Source organism: Colletotrichum chrysophilum, assembly GCF_026319265.1.
Source record: "Colletotrichum chrysophilum strain AFK26 chromosome Unknown scaffold_18, whole genome shotgun sequence".
NCBI classification, from domain to species: Eukaryota; Fungi; Ascomycota; class Sordariomycetes; order Glomerellales; family Glomerellaceae; genus Colletotrichum; species Colletotrichum chrysophilum.
Genome location: NW_026517305.1, coordinates 273000 through 293495, shown reverse-complemented (window position 1 = coordinate 293495; position 20496 = coordinate 273000). Strand labels below are relative to the sequence as shown.

The following is a 20496-nucleotide window of genomic DNA, read 5'->3' as shown; positions in this document are numbered from 1 at the left end:
GACCAATACCAGAGAAGGCTGAAAAGAAAACAAGACCAAGAAGAGATCCAAGATTGATTCACTCTCTCCACAGTGGAGTGTATGTCATTAGATCACCCCCTGAATCACCCGGCCCCCGGCGGGAAAACCAGGAAAAAACACAGACCCAAGACCGGAAGAGAAGCCTGGAAGACTCATCGTGAAGAATCCAAGAGTGGACCTCGCTCGCGCACGATGGCAATCACGTGGTGTCTCGGCCCAGACCTTGAGTTCGTCCGCTGTTTTCCTCCACCACCGGGACCACCGCTCAAACACCAAACACGAAGTCTGCAATGCGCACCCCGGTCAAGGACCAGACCGTCCCATCCCATCCAACCCCCCCCCCCCCTAGGCCATCCCGAGTCCATGGACACGTGAGTCGCAGGGCCCGCATCGTGGCGGCGGCTCGTGTTCGTCGCGCGTTGGACTGATTTCCAATGACACCGCGCACGCACGATCATTTTCTCTTCTCCCATTCCAAATGCCCATGATCTCGGCGTGCTGAAGCTAACGATGCGACATGTGAGTCGAGCCAAACCATCGGATTCTAGCGCTGCGGTGCAATTGCCGGGGTTTTTGCAAAGTGCAAGGTCCCTGCTAGCCCCTGTTCGGACTCGCCGCCGAGCCTCGGATGTTGTAACCATCGTCATCGACATTCGTTCAGGTCTCCAGACCATCGAGCCGTTGACTAAGCAGTTGCTCAGAAGTGTCTGGACACTAGGCAAAGCGCTCTACGGAGATCTCGCAATGCTCCCGGATGGCAACTCAAATCGTCCACTCGCCACTCCCCCGCCGTTGACTGTCCGATGCAGCCCAGAACGGTCTCTGCTTGCGGGGTTGAGGCTCAGTTTGCGGTGATGAGTGGCCCGATCAATGAGACACTGCCGATCTGGGGTCTGGCCGCCACCCTCTCGCGCCGGCGCGTCGTCGTCGCACGCCGCCAAGCGCAAGCCGCTTACTCGGGCGTCGAACAAGCTATCGAGAGATCCAGTCCGATCCAACCCCAAGCAATAGGCTTCTCACTGTCACCTGCCAGCCACCCAGCTAGAAGGCGCGCACTGTCGGAGAAGGTTGTCAGCCATCCCGATTCTGCTGACCATCCGGCCAGCTTCCTCTCCCCGCCAATGGCCGTGCTCTTGGGGCGGCGTCAGGGTCTCTGGAGTTCGGCTGGCGGCGAGGCTATAGCCATTCAATTGGTATTTTTGCGTTGCACAGACTGACCGTATTGGACGTTCGACACCGCTGAGTGGTTGGTGTGCCACCGTTCTGGACCGCACCTTGCCTCGATGGAACAATTGGGGGGTCACACCAAGTTGTTGAAGCTCGCACAAGCGTGCGCCGGTCATCGGCACCAAGAACTTCGTTCAGGTCTGTCAAAGTTTTCTCTCCTAGTTGAGAAACTACTGAATTGCCGGTGGTCTTCCTGATTGCGGGGTTGGCGTTAGTTCTTGGGATGCGAAAGCTCATCGAGACGATGTCAAGTCCCGGGAAATGGAATCAATAGTCTCTTGATGGGGTCTCAGTATGATTGCGTAAGAGCAGTCAAGTGACCCTCTCGATTCATACTCCGCTGATGAGCAACGCACAAACTGGCGCGATGACACGCGACATCGTGAAAGAAGGACACGGTGCTCAAACCCGCGAGCCAGGCACACACGACTTGCTGAAGCAGCGGCTTCGACCAACTCTAACGCAAGCCCATCTGCCGGTGCTCGGAGGTTTAAAGTGGCGATTGCATGGTGGCGCTCTTGGCCGTCAAACATGATCATAGACGTGAGATCGAGAGATGATGATGATGGTCAATGTTGATTGCTCCCAACTAACCCAAATTACCAACCTCTGGTCCGGCTCTCGCCTGTGCCTGATTGAACAGCCTTTCCAACGTAGACCTCATCCTCTCCACATCCCTCGCCTCGCGACCCCATCGCCGAACCACCCTCAGCGCCAACCTGACCAACGCCCTCCAATTCGGCGGCGCCCTCACGGGCCCGTCCCGTAGTCTCGCGGCAAGAATCATCATTGCGCAGGAGAACGCCCTCCTCGCCACGAACCAACTGCCCCCGTGGCGATGGTGGTATGCAGTCTTGACAACCATGGCAGAGCACGTATCCACCGCCTTCTGCGCCAGCTCAACAACCCTGGCGCTGACCTCCCCGGGAGCGTGGAGCGCGCAGTACAGCAACGGCCGCAGCGTCGCCTCACGCCACCCCTGGAACCTGCCCTGCAGGTAGAACGCGAGCTCGTTGTCGGCGTGCCGGTGCTCGTCGAACTGAATCAGGGGCGGCAGGTGAGAATGCCTGTATTTGTGCTACCGTGTCAGCTCATCGCCGGCCGCTCCTCACCCTCATTTGATTCTCATTGCAAGACATAGGACGAGCAACTTACAGCTGCGAAATCTCCTTCTCGAACTCGTCATACTGTCGCACCAGGAGCTGCTCGTTCTGCAGCCAGTACGTCTCGCCCTTGCGGTACAGCACCGCCATGGTGTCTTTGATGGTGCGCCGAAGCGAGATCTCGGCGAGATAGTACAGCCAGCTGCGCTCCTCCTCGACGCGCTGCTGGTCGTCGGACATGGGCGACCACGCGTAGTAGTCGCCGGCGGCGGGCCTGGCCGAGGAGAGGGTCGACGGCGGCGCGGGGAAGGAGTCTGGGTAGGTGAAGTCCTCGAGGCCGCTTGATCTCAGGCCTAGGGTGGGCAGGATTTCGCTGAACGATGTCAGTGTGCTTTTATCCGACGGTGGGTTATGGGCTTTGGGGGATGAGAGCGGTACTTTTCGGCTTTGAAGCAGGACCAGAAGACACGTTGCTCGAGAGGCTGCGTCGGCTCTTCCCTGCCACTAGCTGCCCTCCACGGCCGTCTGCCTCTCCGGAGGAGATGCGCTTGGAGACGCGTCGATGCTTGCTGGATGTAGAAACACGCTCTCAGAGGGCGTAAACGACACTTTTCGTACATGGAAGCTAGGAACAGGCATTGGATGTCGAGAATGGACGGGCCTAGTAGACCGATGCGTTTTGATGCGGCGAGATAGTATGCATCTGCCACGCCGCAGTCCTCCGGCTCTATGATCGCGGGAAGGGGCATCTCTGCCACATCTTCCGAGGCGACTGTCATCATAAAAGGGGTATCTTCGACGGGAGGGAGCCATGGTGTCGTAAGGCAAGCCAAGGCGCAGGCGAGTAACTGTGCAGCAGTCAGCATGACATTATATCAAGGCGAAAGGGAGTTCGCACCACTAAGCATGAGGCTGAATCCCATCCCACACCGTGTTCGGCCGCCCGCTTTGCGTAGGTTACTAGTTCCCTGCCTTCGAGGATGGGATTCCGCGGGTGGACATGCATCAGGAACTTCTGGCACAGCGGCACGAATGCATCATCCCTTATCCCGGATCCCGCAGCTGCTCCGTATGAAGTCGACGACGGCCCCATCCTCTCCTCAACAGCTGCCGCATCATCCAGGTCCGCACCAAACTCGAGTATAAAAGACTCGATCCGCGCATCTTCCTCCGGTATAAGCCCATCAAAAACAGGCCAGCGGAGCATAGACTCGCACCGCAGCGCAGAATAAAGCGCCCGCGAAGTCTCACCGCGGTCAGAGGCCCCTTCTACGTCGAAACCTTGGTGTCCCGGCAATGGCACGGCGGCGCCGGTAATGAGCTCCGGTTGATACGCGGGATACGCGGCCGTCGGCGCCAAGCCCCTCGGTGAGCTCTGGAGCATTTGTTTGATCTCATCCAGTCGCTCCAATATCGCCGCACTGACATCTTCCTCGTGATCCCTCGCAACATTACCCCCATTCCCTTCTTCCTCGTCACCGTAGACACAAGTTGCGCGTTGCCGGCGGCAGAAGCCACACACCGGCCGGGCATTATCGCATTTCGTCTTGCGCAGACGGCAGAACTCGCACGCGGTCACGGCGCGCTTTCTCCGCGCGTATGCAGTTCCTCCCGCGGACTCTGTCGTCGTCTTGCGCCTCTTGTTCGCTGGTGGTCGTGGTGCATCTTCTGGCAACGGCGATGCGGAGGCCGATGAGGACGGTGAAGAGCTGGTGTTGTCATGACGTCGCCGTGTACGTCGCGATGGTGCGTTGGCGTCGGGTTGGGAGGTGCTGATGAGGTCTGGAACACGCATGGTGCGTCGTAAGCTGGCTAAATCGGAGGAGATCTGTGAGCGCTTCAACGAGTGAGAGTGAGACTGGGTGTGTTGGTGAGATGCGACGGTGCGGGGCTCCCCCGGACTTTGAGCCGAGTTCAAGTCCGGGGCGGAGGTGAAGAAAACGATGGGGCCCGCAATCACGACATCGCCCTAGTCCGATTCCTTGTTCCGGTGAAACTCTGCGGGCATACTGTTCTATCTCACTGTTCCGTTTTTCTGTTTGATTAAATCGATAGAGAGTGGAATGTAAGACTTGAAGATTATTAACATACAGGTGGATAGCATACCATGCTTTTGCCTTTTCAAGCAAACAAATGCGCCGCTTACTCTACTAAGGCGTTTTGGGATGATCACCTCAGGGATCCCCCAATCATCTCGCCATCTGCAATCATGTTGACCTGCCATACACGGCCAAGTGCATTTACCACTGACGACTCCCTTCGCGGGCGCGCGTACCACGCGAGCCGGTGCAAAAGTTCTTTTGAGTTGGGTGATGTATATGAGTCTAAAATCTGCATATTCTGTCTGAGAATAAGAATCAACTCATGAAAAAGCCATGAATACAGTCGCCATACTCGCGGTCACAGAGTCATGGCTAACCGTATGACTTGTCCACTGGACAGTGACAATCGATTCGGCCCACGCATTGCCTTTGAATGTCGCCCTTTCGATTTCACACTCCTTTTTGAAGATGAAATCTTCCACGTTCTCCCTGCAGCAATATTCCTGCTACTGATACCTGTTCGGCTTTTCTCGATCGTACGGACTCCAGTAAAATTAACGACTTATAAACTCGCTTTGCTGAAATTGGTATGAGATTCCCCCAAACGGGAACGAGAACTCACTTACACGACGGCAGGGTCTCTTGGCTTCGCTGGGTGGATTTCACCTCGCCTTCCTCATTGTCCAGACTAAGACACCATCGATCAACACAACACTCTCCCTCGCCTCGGGAATCTTGACCTTCGTTGCCGTCCTCGCGGCCTCGCTCCACTCGATCCTCGAAGACCAGCGCTCAACACGCCCATCCGATCTGTTGATTCTCTACTTCTCGGCCTCTGCGATTCTCGCTCTCCCACGCCTTCGGACGCTCTGGTTCATACCTTCGGCCAGCACGGCAAAGGCACTATGGACGGCCATCTTCATTCTCACAGCGCTCGTGGTACCTCTGGAATCAATTGGCAAGAAGAAGTTCCTACAGACAACGTACCAATCGCTCACCAAAGAGGAAGAGACCGGATTCTGGGGGCGCAGCTTCTTCACCTGGCTCCTGCCGTTTTTCCGTCTTGGTTACTCTCGAGTGATCCATATTCATGACATGCCCGAAGTGGACTTAGATCTCACCGGTGAAACGGCAGGCCAGGCTTTGGAGCTATCTTGGGCATCTCGCAAAGGCCAGAAACATCACGCCTTGCTACGCGCGAGCTGCCGTGCCTACCGCGGGACCATCTTCCTTGGGGTCGTCACCCGACTATTCCTCACGGCGTTCACCTTCTGTCAGCCCTTCCTAATCACAGCTACAGTGACTTTCATGCAGACCCCGAAAACCCCACAGTCCGAAAAGTACGGCCAAGCGCTCGTCGGCGCGTATGTACTCACTTACATCGGGCTTGCCGTATCGCGCGCAGCTTATTCTCGGCAGCAGTACCGCTTCACGACGATGGTCCGCGCAGGCTTGATCGACATCGTCTTCCGCAAGACTGTGTCCCTGAAGGCAGATCATTTGAAGGATAGCGCCGCGGTCACATTGATGGGTACTGACGTTGAGCGGATTGTGACTACTTTCGCAATGTTTCACGAAATCTGGGCCTCGGTTGTTGAGGTCGGAATAGCGGTGTTCTTGCTGCAACAACAGATTCAGATTGCTTCCATCGTACCAGTCGTCATCTCAATTGGTAAGGGCTGTTCTGGAGAGAGTTCTGCGCGCTCTTGAAGGCTAATACCTCTTTCCACCAGTCTGCGTTGTGGGAGTGATCCCTATTTCGAAAACTATCGGAAAAGCCCAGACCGTCTGGATTGAGCGACTGCAGAAGCGAGTTGCCGTTACCGCCACGATGCTTGGCGACATGAAGGCCATCAAGATGCTTGGTCTGCCCGAAGTCTTGTCCGGCGTTATTCTCCAGTTGCGACGCATCGAGCTCAGCGGGTCCGAGAAGTTTCGAAAACTTCTGCTGTGGCAAGTCCTTGTTTGTGAGACACCTCATCATCCCGAGACATTAGATCGCCTGCTGACTCCCGCTCGAAGCAAACCTGCCCAACGAATTCGCACCATTCGCTACGTTCGTCATATACAGCATCATCGCCTTAATCACCAAAGACCAGACTCTAACTTCCACCAATGCTTTTACCGCACTGTCTCTCATCAACCTCTTAACTGACCCGTTGCTGAGGTTTTGCCAGTATGTTCCCAACATCGTGCAGGGGATCGCTTGCTTCACGAGAATCGAGGCCTTCTGTCTCAAAGCCTCCCAGGCGCCGGAAAAGGGGTCATCTGGTCTCTCCGAAGTTGGTGTGCGTCGTACTAGCGACGTTGAACTAATCACACAGACTACTGCCCAAGCCCCAGAGGACATCATCACCTCTTTCCAGGATGCAACTATCTCCTGGTCCTCTGAGACCGACGTTGTTTTGAGTCATCTAAGCTTGCGTATCAAAAAAGGCATCACCATGGTTGTCGGGCCGGTAGGCTGCGGAAAATCTTGCCTACTTGAAAGTATCTTGAGCGAGACGACTCTTCATAGCGGCTCCCGTACCGCTCCTGTACTGAGCATTGCGTACTGCTCACAGAACCCGTGGATATTGAATAACACAATCAGGCACAACATCACTGGCGGGTTGGAATTCGACGCTAAATGGTTTGAGCGTGTGCTGTGGCTGTGTTCTCTCACGGACGATGTTAGGAACATGCCAGAGGAAGACGCATACAATATTGGAAGTAATGGCGTTGGGTTGAGCGGAGGGCAGAAGCAGCGAGTGGTAGGCTTTTACGTTTTTCATTTGAGAGAATCTTGCTAATCCCCATGGCAGGCCTTGGCTCGGGCTGTGTACTCTAGGCATCGAGTGATCATTCTAGACGACACGTTCAGCGGTCTCGACTCTAGAACTATTAGTCGGATATCGACTCGTCTATTTGGTCAAGATGGACACTTCCGGAAGAACGGTATCTATGTCATTCTCGCAACTCACACACGTAAGCAGTCGCAGCTCATCCGCAATATGTTGAGCGCTCGCTGAATCTTAACGGCCAGGTCACCTTCTACGATTTGCTGATGAAGTCGTTGTCCTTGAGAATGGCGGAATTCTCAGTCAAGGCCCCTACGAAAAGGTTCTCGCCACATCAGCAGACGTAGTCACATGCTCAGTGCCAGCAGATGACTCGGCAGACTCCATTTCCGAACAAGACACCGTGCCATCTCCAAACGTGGAAAAAGAAGGCAAAGTCGTCGTTTCCGACAACAATGAGGCCGATCGGCTGCGGCAAAATGGGTCGTGGCTAGTCTACAAGTACTACTTTGAGCAAGGAGGATGGGTCGCTTTCGGCCTTTTTGTGGCTTCTACAATAACGGAGTCTTTTTGCGCCGGATTTACAAGTAGGTCCGCTCCAACGCGGTTTGAAAGTCTAACAGACTTGCTCACGGAATTTGCGTTCCAGCAATCTGGTTTCAATGGTGGGTTGAAGCCAACGGAGAAGAGCCGAACCAAGACCTTGGCATGTACCTAGGGGTCTATGCTTTGTTGTTTCTGACCAACATGTTCGCGCTTATTTTGGAATGCTGGTAAGCCATTTGATCAAGAATCATCCCAACCACAGAATCACAACTAAGCTTGATAGGGTGATGTTTATCCGCATCATCAACAATACCGCGACAGGTCTGCATGCAGATCTCCTCCAGACAAGTCTAAAGTATGTATAATAGGGGGAACTCGCATCCATGGATGCAATCTCATACTGACAAGTCTGCAGGGCACCACTCAGCTTTTTTCAGTCAACAGATACTGGTTCCATTACCAACAGGTATTTGAAACGACTCCGCTTCCACAGTCTATCTTTCTCACAACCAGCATAGATTCAGCCAGGACTTGAACTTAGTCGACATGACTCTGCCGTCAAATGCCATCAACTTCTTCACCAGTAAGACAACATCGACACCAACGTGAGCTCAAATTTATACTGATCTTTGCTAGACTCTTGCGCATGCGTCATTAAACTCATAATTCTATGCGTCCTTGGAAAATACCTCGCATCCTCTATCCCCCTTCTCGTGGCAGTCCTGTTTTTCGTCCAGCGCTACTATCTCCGAACCTCGCGCCAAGTCCGACTTCTCGACATTGAAGCCAAGGCACCCATGTACACACACTTTCTCGAGACTCTCAAAGGTGTAGCGACCATACGCGCGTATGGATGGGAGAGTAACTTCGAGGCTCAGGCCTCGGCTCTTTTGAATCGGTCACAGAAGCCGCACTACATGCTTGCCTGTATCCAACAGTGGCTGGCATTGGTCCTGGACTTGGTTGTCGGCGCTCTGGCGCTCATTGTTGTTGCGATGGCCACTTCACTAACGGACAAGTTTACCCCAGGAGCCGTCGGTGTGGCAATGGTTCTGGTGCTGGGTTTTAACTCTGATCTTGCAGTGACCATTAAGAACTGGACAGCATTGGAAACTTCTATCGGGGCGGTGTCGAGAATCAGAGAATTCGCGAATGAGACACCATCTGAAGAACGAGAGCTTGGCAGCGATGGTTTTCCTCCAGCAGGATGGCCATTGAAGGGTGCTATCAAGTTCGAGAACGTCACTGCCGGATACTCGTGAGTCGCCCTTTGATTGGAAACACTGTGCAGCTGATAACTGACACACCCTGCAGTGCAGATACCACAGCAACATTGAAAAACCTCTCCCTTGACATTTCCCCTGGTCAGCGGATTGCCGTATGTGGGTCATCAGGCAGCGGGAAAACGTCACTTGTTCTCTCGTTGCTTCAAATGATCAAGGTCACAGATGGTAGGATCTTTTTAGACGGCATCGATCTTTCCACTCTGGGGAGGTCTGAAGTTCGTTCGCACATCAATGTCATCCCACAAGAGCCATTCTTCATGCCTGGAACTGTACGTTTCAACCTAGATCCTCACTCACGAGCAAGCAGCGAAGGAATCAAGACAGCTCTCGACAAGGTCGGGCTGCTAGGTAGGATCGGCATGGCAGGCGGCCTTGACGCTGAATTGGAGGCGGATGGCTTCTCGGTGGGCGAGAGGCAGCTTCTTGCGCTTGCTAGGGCTATCATTTCCAAGAGCCAGATACTGGTTCTCGACGAAGCTACAAGCAGGTAGGGTGTTGAAATTCTCATCTCACTTGCATGAAAGGAACTAATGCGCAATTTTCCAGTGTTGACCAGGAAACCGAATCCATGATGCAAAGTATCATTGATCGAGAGTTCTCTGAGCAAACAGTGATCTCTGTCATCCATCGCTTGCGATTTGTTGAGAACTATGACAAAGTCTTACTTCTGAATAGGGGAGAGATTTTGGAATGGGATACCCCGAGAAGCCTATTGATGAGGGATTCTGAATTCCAGAAGTTTTTTACATCGACGCAGAGCTCTCATTGAAAGAATACTAATCAGGAAACCACGTGATGATAGAAGAATAATTGAAGGATCCAATACCCTAAAACTCAATTATCACAATGTGCACATAAAGTCATTACGAGACATGGAACTTGAACACCTCCAGTTAGCGCTCTAAGATTATGGCTGTTCCCGTGGCTTACTAGAAGATGGGTGCAAATTCAGTCAAGGCAGATCATCTAGTACTTATGGACAACATAGGCACTGTACTATTAAATATGAAATCTTTCAATGTTGAACAGCAAGATAGCTGTACCTAATTACTGCTACTTTGTATACAAGAGTATCAATTAGCCGCGTCATTGTTAATCAGTTCCCTATCATCAGACTTGTCTGGCAGCTTCGAGACGGTTCAAAACTGGAGCAAAAGTTGAGGAACAGGATTCATGTTCTAGTGGTCAAGTTTAACTGAAGACTTTGCCAGTCAGAATCTCATATCCCGTCATGCTAGACGCATCAGACAATGACCTCTCACGGTAACGGCAATACCGCGCCAACAAATCTGGAATGGTGTCGAAAACTTCTTGGCCATAGATATCATTCAGCATGTACCTCCAGGCCCATGGCTCAGGGGAAGCGCTGGCTTCGTCATTCTCGGCAACCCTCCGACAGTAGACAACGTAGGGCCAACAATCACAGCCAGCGCCCGATTCCCATCCCGCGGCAAAGTCCCAACAACTGGCAACGTGCTCCTCCAGCCACTCTGGGCTCTTTATTGTGCCAAGAAGATACTTCTCAGTCTCGGTAGTGACCTGGATATACGGCCCGGTCCAAAACGAAGCTTGGTACTTCGATTTATGCTCCGTCTTGCCGGGTCCTGTAGGGCGCCGACTTGATTTGCCAGGAGGCGGAACTCTTCTGGAAGTTCAATTGTCTCTCGTACCTCCTCCCGACACGACCTCTTCAAGCCCTTTTCCATTACTAGGAAGTAGTCCTCGAAACGAGCTTTCTCCTCTTCGGAAGGCACACCACCGCCTGTCTCGTCCATATCGTAGATAGAGTATAGTTCGTCCCAGCGGGTGAGGATTTGAGCTGGTGTAGAGACGAAAGTCCCAAGCCGTGTGTCAAACATGGGCCATAGGCTTTGTATTCGCAGGTAGTCGATGTCTTCGTTACCCTCATCATACTCCTCGTCATCCCCTTCTTCGAGATCTGCGTCGGCGACTAGAGATACTAGTAGCTACAGTTAGAAAGGGCTTACTCCAGGGCATATTATGCGAACAAACGCACCGTAAACTTCGATAACACGACGATTATGGTTCGAGATATGGGATCTATAGGCCGCGACGGCGGCATTAATCTCCTCGGGAGTCGAGTACATAGTGGCAGGTCGAAATGGTTTCTTGAGCCTCTGCTGCTGAAATAGAGATCGAAATATGCCTGACGACAGGGCTGGTGGGCTTTACTGGGCTTTTTAAGCTATGCTGCTCTGGGCGCTGGTGGTTTGTATGGCTGCTGCCTGCGCCTGTGCCGCAGAGGGGACCAGCACCTGCCTAGATCGGTGTCCTGTAGGGGTGTTACAACCTAGGTACATGGACAGATGAAAAGCAGACATAAACGGTGTCAAAGCGCGAAGTATTGTATTGTCAGGACATATCAGTGTAGGACGTTGTGTGATCGGTGACGCTTGGGCGCGGATATTCTGATTCGTCGTTGTTTGAGATATCCCTTAGTTACTCTCTTGGCTTGGTCGATGCCAGTTCCTACTGTGCTACATGAAGGAGTACCAGTCACCCTTATCATCATCAATTGACTCCCCTTTGTCAGCCTTTTCCAACAGCTCCTGAACTGTCCAAAGCTTGAACGGAAAGCCGGGAACCGTGTTCGAGTTCTTGAAGTCCTTTCCATGAAGCAGATGGGCTGCGCAAGCCTCGTAGTTTTCGTAAGCATAGACCTCGGGATCATGCTTCAACAACCATGCCCCTGTGAATTTGGCAATGCTTCGGGGATTCTTGGCCGCCTCATTCCAGTTGGTGCGATGGAAAGCCTCCCTCGATTTGAAGCCTATCTTTTGAGCACAGGCTGTTCTCTCAAAGCTAGACTCATCGTCAGGAAGAAGGGCTCAGATGGAGAGACTGTCAGTAGCATAATGTGGGATTCACTCACCGGAGGTGGTTGTGAACCTTGGTGGCGATGTTAGCTGACTCCTTGCCGCCCATCTTTAGGCAGGCTGCAAGAGAGAAGGCATCCTCAAGGGCGGTTGTGGCACCAAAGCCGGATGAGGGCAGGAAAGAGTGTGCTGAATCACCGCATTGCACCACTCGACCCTCGTCAGAGACCCACTTTGGCTGGGGGTCCCGAAAGCGCAACTTCCAGTCAGTGGCCTCATTGTTGGGAGTGGATTTGATGACCTCGTGGACGATAGGTGCCCAGTCCTGGACATATCGAAGCGCTCCTCCGGAATCCACGACACGGTTCCAATCCTCGACAGCAGAATCCTCGTCACGATGCGTCAAGCCCCAACTGAATTCAGTGGGCGACAACCCGATGAAAAAGTGAGCCCCGGGACCAATGTGCAGAGAGGTCCACTCTCTCTTGTCTTTGAAGAATTCTGCAAGAGCAGGGCTTTCCAGTGCCTTTTCTGCGGGATAACTGGTCCTGTACAGAGCATAGCCAGAACTGATTGGCTTCTCCTTCGTTCCAGTCACAAGACTCCATGACTTGGAGCCTACACCATCTGCTGCCACGACAATGTCTGCGGTGAGCTTGCATCCGTCAGAAAGAATGACGCCACCAAGGTCCTCTGTTTCAAAGAACTCCTCAACCTCTTGACCCCTATCAATTGGAATGCCAATTTCGGTTGCATAGTTGAGGAGTAGCTCGTAAAACTCCCTGCGGCTAACCGATACCGTGGGAACGTCCCGGGAGCCAAGCTGGGTTCCGAATAGCTTCTGGCCGCTAAACTTAAAGAACTGAAACTCGGCCGAGATGGCAACCTTGTGCAGTCTGTCCATGAACCCAGGCCATCTAGACGGGGTATGCAGTCCGGGCGACTGAATGAAGAAGATCTCGCCTGACGACGAAGAAGTTAACCAACTAAGCCAAGCCATGTTGCTTTGTCACCAAACACCCTTCACTCACCGTAATCTCCCGGATTGGCACGTTTCTCTAAGACCTTGACAGTATGGCCCTGACGGTGAGCTTCAATGGAAAAGGCCAAACCGGCGATTCCAGCGCCAACAACCAAAACCGAAAGACCAGAGTCAGGAAGGCGTTCCATAGCGTTGGACTTCAGCTCGCTTCAACAAACTATGAAATATGAAGAATGATCGATGAAGATTTGGGCTGGAAATGGTCTGCTATGAGCACTTTCTAAAGATGAAAGATCGCGAGATGATGTGATGATTTTGAAAGAGAGCAGCAGGTCCTCTCCGTGCTTTGAAGGCCATCTTTAAGAGCGCACCAGCTTCATGCCCCGCTAGCTATTTCCCAAGTCCGGACTTTCGGACATTCATGAATTCTGTATTGGGCCGAACAACGAGGCAAGAAGGGTTGAACCTGTTCCCGGTCTCTCGCAAGATCTCGCGAGATAGACTCGACAACTCCTGACTCGAATGATCTGCTGGTTCCCGTCTTTTCGGAGTGGGTAGGTAGCGTAACGATCTGTAATGACCCAATCATGTTTGCAGCATGATCAGTGAACCTAGAGGATGAACCGGTGTTCGGTCTAGTAGTGATCCCGTAACCCCTGGTAATTCTCTCAAACCCTTGGTACGTGTACTAGCTTTACGTTTAGTACGAAGACGGTATCCCTCGCGTTTTGTCGTCAAAGGCGTGCCGCTGAGTAAGCTCGCGCGTCTATAAACGCGAGCTCCTACAAGCAGTACGCAACCTCAAACCATGCATGACAGGATGCATGGGATTCTAGAGTAGAATCTTATCAGATACCCCACGAAGTGACGGAAAACGCATAGACCTCACTGCCAATACGGAATAGCCAGACTTGAATGAACAGTGACGGGTGATAACAGTCTTCTACCAGTGTGAGGTTTTTGAGTCAAGGGCAGAGCTCAATACGTCCCTGTCAAGAAATACTATACTGACTGAGTGACCCTCAAACCTCCGTTTGAGTGACAATGCACTGCTAGAGAAGCATTGATGAGCATGTACTATCCCGAAACTCATGATATGGATTGCACAGCGTAGAATTTTAACTGAGTAACCTCGGTGACTAATTGCCTATTTGAGCTATCGCCGAAACAAGCGCGTGGGTCGATGCGATGGCGGCGTCGGGCGGCGCGATTTGTGCGCCGAGCTCCGTAAGTTCATTCTAAGTAGCTCATTTGCCTCTCTATTTGCAGGACTCGTAAGCGTGAATCGCATGTTTGAGATGTTCAATCATTCAGATTAGAAATTGATTTGTTTCCACCGAAAAGGAGTGTATGACGCTGGGCCGAACTTTGTAAAATGACCGGTCTCTTAGGAAGCAATAATCACAGGATGAACATATCCGTCAATTATTCTGCGGTGGTCTTTGGATGAACTCATAACGCCCAGTTGTCTACCTTACCTTCCAAATCTATGGTTGCTGTCATTGTGGGTAGCGTGATAAACAGCACTGCGTCCTAATCAACTCCATGAGTTGTGTCGGATGGCTCTAGAGAGATGGCGAAGTGAGCAAGGTCTCCGTAGCGTCGCCCGCCCCCCGAACTAGGCCGAGGCCCGAGACCCGCTAACCATTACATTAACTCATGGCTATTGCGCGCTTTTGACAGTGAGCACCTACAACACACTGCAGCTCTGTTCAAGCGGTTGTTACAGGTGTATCGAGACTCTGAAGCTAGACTCATACAACACCAGCGGAGAAAGACCGTATTAGACGTGACCTCGAAGAACTGCGTTCATATCGGAACTGTTAAAGATCAGATATTTGTCAATCAAGATGCGAATAACGCCTCGATCTGACTTAATGAATGTTTTAGTGTACATGGGCGGTTCGGTAAATGTCCAACGACATCTTGATGCCCACTTCATTTGTACTTGACGCCAATGCCTTTCGGCTGCTTGTTAAAAAATCAAGTTCTAGAGGAAACGACAGCTTGCTATTTTCTCTTAACTCGGCGTGAATAATCAAAGCTGTGGAGGGTCTAAGATTCTGCTCAATTTCGATGCTATCGAGATGATGCAATACGAAGAAGTAGGGTCCTTGTAGCTTGACTGTCAATCATAATACGCGCCGAGTAATTTGGCTCATGACGCGATCATCCGCGAAGTCTTTGAAGAGACACAATTGGCCGTGGTGGAGGTCATATCGCCGCTATCTCGCATAACTTACGCCACCGAGAAGCTGGAGAAGAGCCCGACGGATCAAGGAACAACTGTCAGACGCCGTGCCGTGCAATTGAGCTATGTCGTGAAAGTCGCAGAGAACAACTTTCGAGTCAATAAAGAGGAACATTCTTGCGGAATCTGGGCGAGCTGCGACCATCTTGACGAGATTCCAATCACCTCAGATATGAAGGCGTTGGTATTGGAGGCGCTGGAGTTGGCACGCGCACACACCGCATCAGATAAGTGACTTTGAGCCGGTCCCAAATAGCATCTGGGAGGTATGTTCAGGCACAACCTTAACATTTTGGTGGAAAGGCAGAACTAATGCCATTCGGAAAGTCTCACGTGCTTCAGATGTAATGAGTGGAGTGCATCGACACCGAATCAAAACACAAGGATGCATATAGAAACACTATCGTTCAAGCAGAATAAGATACGAAAGAAGCCTTCGTAATTGATCATCAGTTGATCTCATGGCTTTGTGAACAACATGCCCCAGCCCTGCAGAGGCGACATTTCAACCTTACACATCCTCAACATCTCCCAAATGACGGTCGCCACCGTATCAAATACAGGGACATTATACTCCTTTTCCCAGTACGCTACGCGCTGGGCTGCCCTCAGATTCGTGCAGAAGGTCGTAATCGCCTGGACACCCTTTCCCGCAACCTCGCCAACCATGCCGTCCAGCGTGGGTTCATCCACCGCCGCAAAAGTAGAATTCTTGAAGATCCGCAAATGACTTTCTTTAGCACAAGCGATACCAATGGTGGAGTATGTTCGAATGATGGCTTCTTGCACGTCATCCGTGTAAGGAGTAACTAGGCCGAGTTCCTTGACGCCAAACTCCTGGGCCGCCTTGTTCAATGCTAGTACAGACGTGGTGGCTGGGATCCCTGTGGCTGCTGTAATGTCGGCGCATAACCTCCCGTCCGCCTCAAAACCTAGCCAACCAGACGATGTTCCGCTCCAGCCGATGACGTCGACTTCGGCATCGGCGAGAAGTTGTGCAGCCGCAACAATGTTCTCGTTCTGAAATTGGTTCAGTCCATCTTTGTCCAAGCTGATCTTGAGAACTCGAAACCGGGAGAAATGAACCGACACGTTGGGTAGACATGCGATGATAGCCTGTGTGAGTGGTTCGAGACTCGTGTTGGATGAGGGGGTCAGAATCCCCAGGCGGACCTTTCGAGGCATGGTGATAGATGTCGGCGCTGGAAACTTTTGTACAACCGAGAGGAAATCAATGACAATTTGGTGTTGAAAGACTTGGTTCGAATTGAGTCAGTATTGATTCAGTATACCTCAGGATCAAGAGAGTAGAACGTGGCCTTATTGCACAGATGAACACTGGTTCGGATGAAGTCCCGCCGTCACCCACTTCAGGTATCGGCTAAGTTGGCCGATCCTCCCCGCATCAAGACCGAGTCGGCCCCATCCTATCCGTTGATACGACGTCCGATTTGGCTCCGATGAAGTAGGCCTATCGCCCGCGCTGGGTTGCTCTTATCAGCCGAACCCAGCCTATCTCCAGGAGGAATTATGAGTGGATCTTGATTTCATCCCCGCCGCACATTACTCCTTGGCATGAAGAGCCGCTGATGAACACCACATAAGCTGTACCTTTGGACTGAACATAGAAGATGACGCTTATCTTGATAGAATGATGGATAGAAACCTTCATAATGAGCTTTATTATCCGGGCGGATGCTTCCAGCTAACTGAGCGGGCCATTACCTATCAACTACATTAAAAGACGGTCACCTTTATAATTATCCCTATTATCAGTATCATCGTTATCGCCGCCGTTGTCATCGTTATCGTTATCAACGTCATCATCCGCGTCGTCGTCTTCGTGCTCACTGCTATTGTCCTGTTATCACTATCCGCCCGAGTAGCAAAAGTATTCACACTCTCACCCGATTTGGCCACCTTCATGAGCAACGAGTTATGCTCTGTGCATGTTGGTCGGCAGTGAGAAATTATTAGACAATCATTGCAATCAACCTTCTGTTTACAATGGGATTTCGTAATCTAGCCAGCGTCGCAGATCGAATCCCAAATTCGCCCCGGGAATTGAGAGAAGCAATCCGACTCAACAACTCCAAACCAGAATCCACGGAAGGCAAGTTCGGCCGCTGGTCGAACAAGGACCTTGATCCAACACCCCCCGAACAGCGGACTTGGAACTCGTGGTCGTTCTTTGCCTTTCAGTTCAGCATCGCATTTTCGCCTACCACCTACAATGTCGGTGCCAGTCTGTACGCCATTGGCCTCAATTGGTGGACGATTTTGATTGCATCCAGTAAGTTACTACCTAAATACCTCTAGATACCCATGTGTTATCGTCGGCTCTAACGCGTGGATTCTTCCTAGTCATCGTCTCGGTCATGGTTGCTGTTCTGCTGTACTTGAACTCTCGAGGGGCAACCTGGTGAGAACTTCGAGCCCACTTCTATGGATGCTTAGATCACTTAATGAACGCCATAGGTATCATGTAGGGTTTCCTACGATTGTTCGGTCTTCAGCAGGAATCTATGGTTCCCTTGCGTACATTGGCATTCGAGGGGTGAGATATCACAATACCTGGGTTCATCACGGCAGTAACTGATGGAGTAAACTAGATCGTGGCTGTTCTTTACACCGCCATTCAGACTTTGTATGCTAGCCAGTTCATGGCTGTAATGCTCCGCTGTGTGTTCGGACACAAGTGGACGGACATTCCTAACCGTAGGTTTCCCTATTGATATACTTACAGCGGCCTGTTCTCATCGTGTACCAGATCTACCAGCAACGGCTGGAATCACATCGTCGAATCTCCTAGCCTTCGGGATATTGTGGTTGCTACAACTTCCGTTTGCTTTTGTCCACCCGAGCAAGATCAACATCGTCTTTAGGATTAAATCAGTCCTTGCCCCAATTGGCTTGATAGCGACTATGATATGGGCATTGGTGAGCAAAGCCCTTCGCGTGAGACGCCTTAAACGCTCACATTATACAGATCTCTAGCCACGGAGCTGATTTTCAGGGCCTTAGCACCACGGAAGCTGCAACAGGGGCAGCTCTTGGATGGTCCTTCATGAAAGCCCTCAACACGATTGTGTCTAATGTGATACCACCACTGGTGAACATCGCTGACCTCTCTCGCTATGGGAGCCGGCCGAGTCAGACAATCCCCATGCCTATAGGTCTGGTGATTAGCAAGCCACTAGTCACCTTCATGGGCATGGTCATCACGGCCGCGGGCTACAAGCAATTCGGAGAGGTGGGTCATACAGCGAGACTCTCTTCAGAATTGGTTGTTGATTTACTTTTTAGGCATACTGGAATCTGTGGGACTTTTACTCCAGCGTACTTGACAAGTATTGGGGTCCAGGGGCTAGAACCTTGGTGTTCCTAGCTGCTGGTATACAGGTAAGGTCTTATGATTGAAGCCGGTACTGTTCACTTGTTGAACGTTCTTGCAGGCTTTTGCAACATTCGCCACCAACTTGAGTAGTAACTCAATTCCTGTCGGAAGCGATCTTGCGGGGATGTTCCCTAAATACTTCACCATCGTCCGCGGCCAGATACTCTGCTTCGTTCTGGTTTGGGTTTGTGGTAAGCTCAAGTTTATGCGAAAGGTACAAGCAGAACTTGAATGTGGTTGGCTAACTTAATTCATAGTCCCGTGGAAGCTCACTTACTCCGCCGCGTCGTTTCTCACCTTCTTGGGCTCATATCTTTGCTTCATTTGCCCTATCGTAGCATGCATGATGTAAGCGTACCTTGATTCTTTGTATCTTGCGCTGAGCCTTGAGGTTTTGAGTTATCTGACATGACCGTGTTCAGTGTCGACTACTGGCTCATCCGCAACGGCAATATCCACGTTCCATCGTTGTACTCAACGAGCTCCAACTCCCCTTACTTCTACTTCAAGGGATTCAACTTGCGCGCCTTTGGATCATGGGCCGCGGCCGTTCTTTTGGTCCTGCCAGGGGTGTCTGGAAACCTCCACCCTGGGTCAATCGGGCTCGCGGCCGTCCGCATCTACAACATGGGCTTTCTCCTATCAACTGTCACGGCGGGCGTCCTATACTATATCAGTTGCCAACTATGGCCAGTCATGGTTTACCCTCCGCAGCGGGACGGTCAGCCTAAGACATGGGAGTTCATGCGCCATACGGAGGGGTTCTTTCCTGGGGACAGAATGTTCCCGGCGCATCTGCTGGTAACTCCAGTAGTCAACGGAAAAGAAGTACTGGACACCAAGGATGAAGAGAACAATAATGGAGTGGATGCCAAGGGTGTAAAGGCTTAGATGAATGTGAGAAATGGTACTGAAGCAAAGTTCTGAGCTATTCGTATCGCCTGTATCATACGGCATGCAAACACAGGTAATACCATTAAAGCTTTACAGAAACTGCCGAATCCGGGTATTTCATAGGTCTTGCTCGCAAGCGAGAACTCTGAGTGTTTTTAAGACAACCTCGTCTTCACCGATCCCCTCCTGAAGGGCCACCCGCCGCTTCCCTACCCTCTCTAATCCCACGAGAAATGCCCAAACACAATTTTCAACTTGCTGTCGTAGGCCCAGAAGGAGTCAGGAAATGTTTCAGAAACGGCGGAGTACGTACACGCAGTCGAATGAAAGACGGGTTGATCGTACTCTGGATAAATCGAGAGATGTTCGTGCTGCCACTTCTGAAGCACTGGGGGGCTCCGACGACGAAGACGATGGTCTACAAGCCACATTGTTGTTTTTCCGAGATGTTCAATATCCGTCACAGCGTTCAATAAAGCCCCATTACATCACCCAGTGCTGGAGGTCTCGCTGACTCTCATCTCCCTCGAGCTCGTCACCTTCAGCAAATCTTTCGGACGCTCGCAGTCCCTCAGCAGTCTATGAAGGATCAAAGTCTATGGCCAGGTGACGTACGCCTCTGAAACCGTTCCGCATTACTGAGAAAGGCATATCTTCAATCAGGAGTTGAACATCCGGACTACAACCCCACGGTTGTATGTAAATAAGATCCCCCATCGAAAGGACTGTGAAGTACTGGTCTTCGCCATTGGTCTTGGCGATGAACGCTGCAGGCATTTCGGAATCAGGCCTTTCCTCCCGTGGGCGAATCCTGGTGTATGTGCACCGTCGCATGTCCAAGTAGAATTTCTTCATTTCGTCGTAGGTACTGAGCCAATTATTAGGTCTTAGCGGCGAAGCATTGCTGCTCCATACTCTTTGCACGCAGTCCATAGTTCCATATCCATGGCGTATGTTGACCGATTCTACACGTTCCAGGAGTGGAGGAAAGAGCTGTTCACTGGCAGCGGGGCCCCTAGAATTTGGCATGGCCGTTCGGGTACCGGCGGGATGAGATTTTGACCGTATATTTCTGGTATCGGAAAACGGCTTTGGAAGGCGGAGAAGGGGGAGAAGTAATGCACGCCACG

At 51.6% G+C, this 20496-nt stretch overlaps 7 protein-coding genes across 7 annotated transcripts; 3 read left to right on the top strand and 4 right to left on the bottom strand.

The window, feature by feature from the left end:
- Positions 1 to 1837: 1837 nt before the first annotated feature.
- COL26b_003331 (uncharacterized protein) lies at positions 1838 to 2990 on the bottom strand (the record flags this gene model as incomplete). The annotated part of the gene is made up of 4 exons (XM_053176229.1): positions 1838 to 2315; positions 2404 to 2724; positions 2790 to 2920; positions 2970 to 2990. 4 exons carry the CDS (start codon positions 2988 to 2990, stop codon positions 1838 to 1840), a joined length of 951 nt encoding a protein of 316 aa, XP_053039850.1.
- Positions 2991 to 4726: 1736 nt separating this feature from the next.
- On the top strand, positions 4727 to 6785 carry COL26b_003330 (uncharacterized protein; the record flags this gene model as incomplete). Its single annotated transcript, XM_053176228.1, has 5 exons — positions 4727 to 4735; positions 5030 to 6065; positions 6127 to 6356; positions 6592 to 6679; positions 6760 to 6785. The coding sequence occupies 5 exons, from the start codon at positions 4727 to 4729 to the stop codon at positions 6783 to 6785; spliced, it is 1389 nt and encodes a 462-aa protein (XP_053039849.1).
- Positions 6786 to 8265: 1480 nt separating this feature from the next.
- Positions 8266 to 8981, top strand: COL26b_003329 (uncharacterized protein; the record flags this gene model as incomplete). Its single annotated transcript, XM_053176227.1, has 2 exons — positions 8266 to 8302; positions 8440 to 8981. 2 exons carry the CDS (start codon positions 8266 to 8268, stop codon positions 8979 to 8981), a joined length of 579 nt encoding a protein of 192 aa, XP_053039848.1.
- A 1606-nt stretch (positions 8982 to 10587) lies between these two features.
- On the bottom strand, positions 10588 to 11113 carry COL26b_003328 (uncharacterized protein; the record flags this gene model as incomplete). Its single annotated transcript, XM_053176226.1, has 3 exons — positions 10588 to 10647; positions 10676 to 10956; positions 11023 to 11113. 3 exons carry the CDS (start codon positions 11111 to 11113, stop codon positions 10588 to 10590), a joined length of 432 nt encoding a protein of 143 aa, XP_053039847.1.
- Positions 11114 to 11503: 390 nt separating this feature from the next.
- COL26b_003327 (uncharacterized protein) lies at positions 11504 to 12842 on the bottom strand (the record flags this gene model as incomplete). The annotated part of the gene is made up of 2 exons (XM_053176225.1): positions 11504 to 11828; positions 11899 to 12842. The coding sequence occupies 2 exons, from the start codon at positions 12840 to 12842 to the stop codon at positions 11504 to 11506; spliced, it is 1269 nt and encodes a 422-aa protein (XP_053039846.1).
- Positions 12843 to 15534: 2692 nt separating this feature from the next.
- On the bottom strand, positions 15535 to 16260 carry COL26b_003326 (uncharacterized protein; the record flags this gene model as incomplete). Its single annotated transcript, XM_053176224.1, has 1 exon — positions 15535 to 16260. The coding sequence occupies one exon, from the start codon at positions 16258 to 16260 to the stop codon at positions 15535 to 15537; it is 726 nt and encodes a 241-aa protein (XP_053039845.1).
- Positions 16261 to 18241: 1981 nt separating this feature from the next.
- COL26b_003325 (uncharacterized protein) lies at positions 18242 to 19363 on the top strand (the record flags this gene model as incomplete). Its single annotated transcript, XM_053176223.1, has 5 exons — positions 18242 to 18328; positions 18382 to 18477; positions 18531 to 18663; positions 18730 to 18820; positions 18895 to 19363. The coding sequence occupies 5 exons, from the start codon at positions 18242 to 18244 to the stop codon at positions 19361 to 19363; spliced, it is 876 nt and encodes a 291-aa protein (XP_053039844.1).
- Positions 19364 to 20496: the final 1133 nt, after the last annotated feature.